This window comes from Cyprinodon variegatus, unplaced genomic scaffold, assembly GCF_000732505.1.
Source record: "Cyprinodon variegatus isolate N-32 unplaced genomic scaffold, C_variegatus-1.0 Scaffold1355, whole genome shotgun sequence".
NCBI classification, from domain to species: Eukaryota; Metazoa; Chordata; class Actinopteri; order Cyprinodontiformes; family Cyprinodontidae; genus Cyprinodon; species Cyprinodon variegatus.
In genome coordinates this window covers 71,872-78,879 of record NW_015151808.1, presented here as the reverse complement: position 1 = coordinate 78,879, position 7,008 = coordinate 71,872, and the positions used below count along the sequence as shown (strand labels likewise).

The following is a 7,008-nucleotide window of genomic DNA, read 5'->3' as shown; positions in this document are numbered from 1 at the left end:
TTACAGTGTTATTATGTGAGAGTAGAGAGAATGAAGCAGAATTATGAAAAGTGGTCCCCATGTGCTCCAGCAGTCTAAACCTATAGCAGCATATCCATAGATATAGCTTAAGATAACCTGATTCACTTTAACTATAAGCAAATACATGGTTCAATCCCCACAGCCCCCACTCTGAGCAAAACCCTCAACCCCACACTGCCCCCCAGGCATCCCACGATGGCAGCCTATTGCTCCCCAAGGGGATGGGTAAAATGCAAAGAGTGAATTTCTCTAATGTGAGATCAATAAAATTCAATTATTTATTATTATTATTATTATTTACTATTTCTAGGATTTGTAAAATCTACTGTTGGAAAAAATTTGTAAGTTTTTTTTATTACTCCAACAATAATAAAAAGGCAGTGTTGTCATTAAACTTGCCCTGCTGGAGACTGTGTGGTCATGCATATATCTTCTGGAAGTGCTGCAATTTTGGGAAGATGTTGCCAAAGAAATTGATTGATAAGATACTGCACCCAGAAAACAATACTTTATATAGGATATTTTATTTATATACATTATATTTTAGTTATGTAAAGGGAGCTTCAGAAAGATTCAGAAGAAGGATCTTTATCTCAAGCCACTTATTTTCTTTATCCAGAATGTGAACATTCTGCTCCTCAAAAGAATGTCCTTTGTCCATCAGGTGTAGATGTAAGTCTTGTCCAGAGGAGGGCGCTCATCTGTGTTGGGCCATGCATCTGTGCAGAGGTTGTTTGGTTTCTCCAATATAAAGATCAGAGCAAATCAAACAAGGTCTCCACAGACACATGGTCCAACAATTCCAGCTTCCAAAAGCTTACATTTCAGATATAGAGATGAGCCCTTCCACGTATCACCACACCCCCCGCCTCATCACAGGGGAACAAAGTACCTCCTCTCTTCAACCTGGTGAACAATCCCCCTCTTTAATGGCCGACCTTCAGAATCATAGACAGGTTTCAGGTATTACAGGCTAACAATGGAACCAAACGACCCGCTCATCGGTTTCAATTTGCATTTTTCCAAGCGATACAAGGCCTTGTCTATATAAAGCCTCAAACTCACTGCGGATCCAGACATTTGAATTGAAAAAGCTTCCTGGAGGGGAAACAAAACATCTTCGAACCTTGGAAACCAAGTCCAGTGGATTGTTGTTGTTTTTTTTACTTTTACAGAATGACTATGACCTGGATAACTGAGAATCTTCATCAGCAAATATCATCAACGATTGGCTGGGTGGGAGGTGTGTTTTGGACGCGTTTTGTAGGTGGCTGCAGGTGCAGCTAGACCCTCCTCTACATACACTATAAAAAACCTAAACAGGCGTGTCTCACTTTAGTCATGTACAACAACAGAAAACAATTTAATGACTAGTTTTTGGTGTTTTTTGAAGGGTATGGCATCTGACGGCTCTTCCATGCAGTCGTAACTGTGTGCAGTAATACAAAGTATTCATGCGTTGTGGGACCATGCTCTCAATTTCTTGTTTATCTGATATTTAAACCCCATCTTTAAATATTTACCTTAAGATATTTGCCTATCAGTAAAGATTAAATAAATTATTCAGTCTGTGTTAAAAGAAAATGGTTTCTTAAAAGGTTTAAGTAGAATTACAATAAGTAGTCACTATCTTACCTGCTTTAGACTGGTCTTTTGGATCAATCCCTGCAGGAAAGAGAGAAGAAGAGATTAGTTTATCTTGTTTGATGCAACTCCCTAAAATTTCAGCCATTCTTCTGCAGATTTGATTAAAAAAGAAACAACTGAAGCCTATGATGCTTGTAGGGCTTTGGAGTAAACAATGTTATGTTTTATATCCACAGTTGAAGTGAACAGAGCTCATCTTGGTGTTAGATGCAGAGCTTTCTCCATTAATAAGAAACAGATTTGTAGCATTATCGTTGGTGGCAGAATGGATGCAGCAGTTGGCCTCATGGTGAGCACTGAGTGACTGAAGTTTGTTTTCTGGAAAATATGCTTTTGTTGCTGTTTGTGTCAAACTATATTGGTGAATACGGCCGATGCAGCTCTCTTCACTTTAAACTTGATGATTATCAATGGGCCTCAAGGACTGTAGACTCAAGTGCTTTTCAGCAGCCAGAGTTTGTTTTTTCTTTCCATGTTTTGTGTTAAGAAGATCCAGCAACAACGAGCTGAGAAGCAGCAGCTGTATTCTGTAACACTTTCAAAGTTGCTCTATGTCAGGTTCATATATTCAGGATAACACTTTAAGATACATTATTGAACACATTGCAGATTTTCTCTTCTTTTATGATCCCAATAACATCCCGGCTTTATGAAAGAGGAACACTATGTTCTGAACAACTTTTGTGTAAACTTTATACAAGCTTAATTCCTGAACTAGTTTTTAAATTTAGAGAAAATATCTAAGAAATTGGGTTCTGTGGTTTCTACAGGTTAAAGGCCAAAAAAAAAAAAAGAAATCTGGTAAAATTCTGTTTTTTCTGCAGAGGGCTTAAGATTTCAGCCATTACAAGCACAGTCTATCAGACCACCTCCTTTTTTTATGACAAAATCATTGAAATATGTGAATGAAGCAGCATTGTTTGGGAATTGTGCCATTTATGAAACACAGTTTAAACCAGATGTTAGACAAAGATCCAATCCATTCTCCTATACGAATGGTGTTCTGACCTACATGCGTACCGTTTATACCCCAGCTTTATTTTTGACAGTTACCACTAGAAGCCGAAGCTAAAAACTTAGAAATGTTTAGGAGGTAAACTTTAAAGTCAATCAATGGATTTAAAACCAGCTACGCTAAATTTAGACCTTGTTCTTATAAGGGATAAACTGTCCAAACCTTGTAATGTAACCATAGCAGCAAACTGTCTTTGTGAGGCTCCAGGAAACACCAGAGCAACAACTTAAACTGAAATGTTTACCTTACATTTAACTTCACCACAGGCCAGACAGATGTGACAGCTTTCAAAGCCTCCACATCTGGCTTTGCTGAGTCACTACGTTTTTTTGGCATATCTGATACTACAACCTTAAAGATAAACACTTATTTTCTGTTTTTCACTGAGAAACACCAGAGTCACAATCAAATTGTTTTGTTGAATATTCCTCTATAGCTCCTGACAGCAACCTCAGAAAACAAACTTTGTGCCCCAAAGTTTACCATCGGACCTTAGAAAATATGCAGGACAGTATGTTGCAACGCATGCATGTGGGAATAAACATTATGAGCAGAGGCTTGGTAAAACTGAAAGAGATAATCTATGCTTAGTAGAGATTAATGCTGCTAAAGTCTCTGTTTTCTGTACCTTATATACTGTAGATGTTTATAATTTGAGCAAATTTTTTATATTCACTTACTTACTCACTATATTTTATATTTACAGATTTGCTTATGTTGCAAACAGTGGCAGAGTAGGGCTCATCTATGATGCCTGTGTTAGGAACCCTCATTCATTCCTAAGTGTTTTTTAAATATAACACAGAGATTAATTAATTAATTAATTAATTAATTCCAGGGCAAAGAAGGAATTACTTTAGGTTAGGATTCATTCAGTGATAACAACCTATTGAGCCTAGTAGGAGGTATGAGGCACAAACTGATGCCCTTCTTTGGGACTGGCAATCGCTTATAACGACCATTTAATGGGATGATAACATCCAAAGCGGCTGGCAAAACTAACCGTCACTTCAAAAAACAAACAGCCATAACTGCAGCTGTAAGGACATCTGGGGCTGAGTCAATATTTTCTTATTATGCCTCAGTTTTTGCATTGATCTTTGAAAAACTCTTTAAACAATGCATCCTCAGAAAATACATACTAGTCTGTGTTTATCATTGAGGTGTATCCCAATGAACATTTAATTGAGTGTAGCTTATGAACTGAAGGTTTCTGCTGGTGTCTTGACTCACCGGAGTCGTTTCCACTCGGTAGGTTGATGATGAGGACATGAAGAGGTGGTTTTTCAGAGTCTCCACTTACAGAAAGGTCAGAGTCTGGTTTCAGCTCGATTTCTGTGGTTGGTTCAGGGCTGAGCTCGTCTTTGAACACAATCGCAGGTAGTGGACTCACTTCTGTGCTGAAAGGTGGGGGGCCCTTTGTTGATGGGGCCATCTCCGGAAGAGGTGAGGGACTTTGAGTGGCTTTCTGCGATGAGATAAAGGCTCTAGTGGTGAAGTCTTCTGCCAGGCTTGTTGTCAGGATGTGTCCTGGAGTTCCTTCTCCTCCCACATTGCTGATGGAGCCGGGGTCAACTCTGGATGCCTCCCCACTGGAAGTCACTCCTTGCTCACCTAGTTCAGGGGTGTCCAGTTTTGAAGGCTGAATATGAGGTTCAGGCAACACATCCCCTCGACCTGGAAGCGACTCGACCAAGTCTAAACGATCAAAAACTTTAATGTCATAGTCATAGTCGGTAAAATCAAGAACGCTGGGATCTGCTGTGGTGGTCTTGGTTGGTGAATTTGCAGCAGGTTCTGGGGTTCTGTCCAGAACCTTCTGTCCAAGTTCAGACATTTCAGGGACTGCGGGTGTTGCATGGTGCACACTGGATGCAGAGATGTTGGGTTCAGACACAGCTGGAGTTGTTTGGGAACTGGTTGTTGTTTCTGGGAGAAAAGCTATAAAATGGGGTGGAAGAGAAAACAAGGTTCAAAATTTTTATTGCAATCATCGTACTACTTATTCACATTAACCAGTGGTGAACTGTCAGGGTAAGGTAAATAATTTCTACTTCATTTTGTTTTCTTGATGACAGTGAATAATAAGAACACTGGAAAAAAATCGAAGTCTAAATAAGTCATTTTTTCTGAAAATAAGTGTATTTGTTCTTGGATTGAGGAGGTAAAAGACACATTTTGCCAATGGAACAAGATAATTTACATTTAAAATAAGAAATCACAACTGCATTGTCTTATTTTAAGTGCATTTTATCTAATTATCTTATTCTAAGAGTAAAAATACTCATTACATTGGCAAACTATCTCATTTACCTACTCAAATTAAGGGTTAATACATTTAATTTAAGACATTTTTACTTATTTATAGATCGTTTTTCTAGTGAGGAGATGTTTTTGTCCCTCCCACACTCTATTGTTCAAAGAAAAGTCAGCCAATCTGAAATTCTTCCAAAAGTCTACAGGCAGATTTTAGTCCTGTGCCTGTTTGCATGAAAATCAATCAATGCTCAATAAATATGGGCTGCACAGTTTCTAGGTAACAAGAAGGTTCTGAGTTTGAGTCTGTCTGCAAGGACTTTACATGCTCTCCCGTGCATGCAGGGTTCTCTCTGGGTACTCTGACTTCCTCCCACAGTCCAAAAGCACGGCTGTTAGGTTAACTGTTGACAATAAATCGCCCATAGAGTGTCTGCATGTTGGTATGTCTACGTTTTATCCTGCAATGGACTGGTTTTCCCCTAAAAACTGCTAAAGATAGGCACCAGTCCCCTAAAAAATGGACGTTCATTAAATAGATAAAGTAATTTTTCACCTATGTTATATTTTTTGTGTTAAAAATTATGCATTTAGTAAAACTTTGCTGGAAAAAGTTTTACTGCTTCTTCCTACATGTGCACAGAACTAAGGTGTCCTTTGGGTTTTTGCAGTGTTGGGGATTGCTATTTTGCACTGAGAAAGCAGCTCTGGATGTAAGTCGAGCCCAGCCCAGATATGATGTCATCTGTTTGGCGAGCTGCAGACATCTGGCCGAACTGAGAGCTTTCTTTTTGCTCTGAGTTAACTCTCTCCTGCAGGTCTGCCACCTCTCTTAGAGCTTGGCAGTACCATCACCCTGCCTTCGGCCTACAGCCAGACATGTCAATGTGTATAGTGTAGAAAAGCATCATGCCTGGAGTGTGCACTTCTTTGTGCTACACGCTGACCCCTTTATTAACACCTTGTTATTTTATTGACTCTCTTCCACTTCCTCCGTCTGTCTGTCCTGTTTGGGCAGGGTCCAGCTGTGAAGCATTAGGGAGCTGTCCTGTTTGTCTTGTATCTGTGCTGGAGTCCATGTGCCGGGTTTTCCCCTCATAAAAGCCACCCTCCATAAACAGCACTGGAGTTCATATTTCTCCTGTCTGAATATGGGTTGTTTGCTTGTTTTCATCCCACTCTGTTACCTGTGCTGCCGTTTGGGGGCTTGTTTGTGCTGAAACACACATCCCAGTTTAATAGCATAACGCAATATCTTCTGACTAAAAGTTGCCTTTTACAAGATTTCCGTTTCTAAGGTTAGATAGGTTTACAGATTGATTAGATAACTTTATAACAGCACCTTCATTTTTACTGTTATTTTGCACAAAATGATCACCTGATCTAATGTCAGCCTAGCCTTGTTATCAGCTTTTTCTCAGAGTAGCTTCATCTGGTCTGTTCCTGTTTGGCTGTGACTCCATCCTGGAGGGAAATATCAGCTCTGCTGCTGCCATCAACAACTTAGATTACAGATGATAGAGTTGAACCTGTTTTTCACTGATAACTGATAATGGATTCAGCTCTTACTGTAACTGAATGGACATGTTCTCTTTAATCGGAACTGTCTCAGAGCACAGCAGGTTAACAGTTTGTTTCTGAGACAGGAGCCAGTTTTCCATGAAATTTTTTTGGACAGAGAGTATTTCTGGATCAGGGCTTCCATGTCTGCTTGTATCTCCTTAAATCCCTAGTCAGCCTGAGCAGAAAGCGGCTCCTACTGAGACTGGTTCTGCTAGAAATTTCTTTTGTTAAAAGGGACTTTTTCTTCTCCACTATCGCTGCATGCATGGTCAGACGCATGCTCGCCACATATTCATCCAAATGGTGCGTATAATTCAAAGTCAATATCTCTAAGTAGAAGTCCAGTCATATTTAGAATTTAAACTTCTGAAAGTTCTTTAAATATGAAATGATTCCATCCTGTTCAATAAATGATCAGTGTTTTTAATTCAGAGTAATTTTTATGTGAATGTGCTTTACTGGAGGCATCCATGTTTGTCAAAGAACACTACTGCCACCTACTGGTT

General features: G+C 39.4%; 1 protein-coding gene across 1 annotated transcript in view; it reads right to left on the bottom strand.

Annotated features, from left to right (window-relative positions):
- The window catches only part of LOC107102994 (versican core protein-like), a 41,698-nt gene that overhangs the window by 31,026 nt on the left and 3,664 nt on the right, over positions 1-7,008 (bottom strand). Inside the window, exons 5-6 of the mRNA XM_015402492.1 lie at positions 3,917-4,624; positions 1,657-1,686 (exon numbers count right to left, since the gene is read on the bottom strand). Of these exons, the coding sequence (XP_015257978.1) occupies positions 1,657-1,686; positions 3,917-4,624 (738 nt within the window). The remainder of the gene's footprint in view (positions 1-1,656; positions 1,687-3,916; positions 4,625-7,008) is intronic.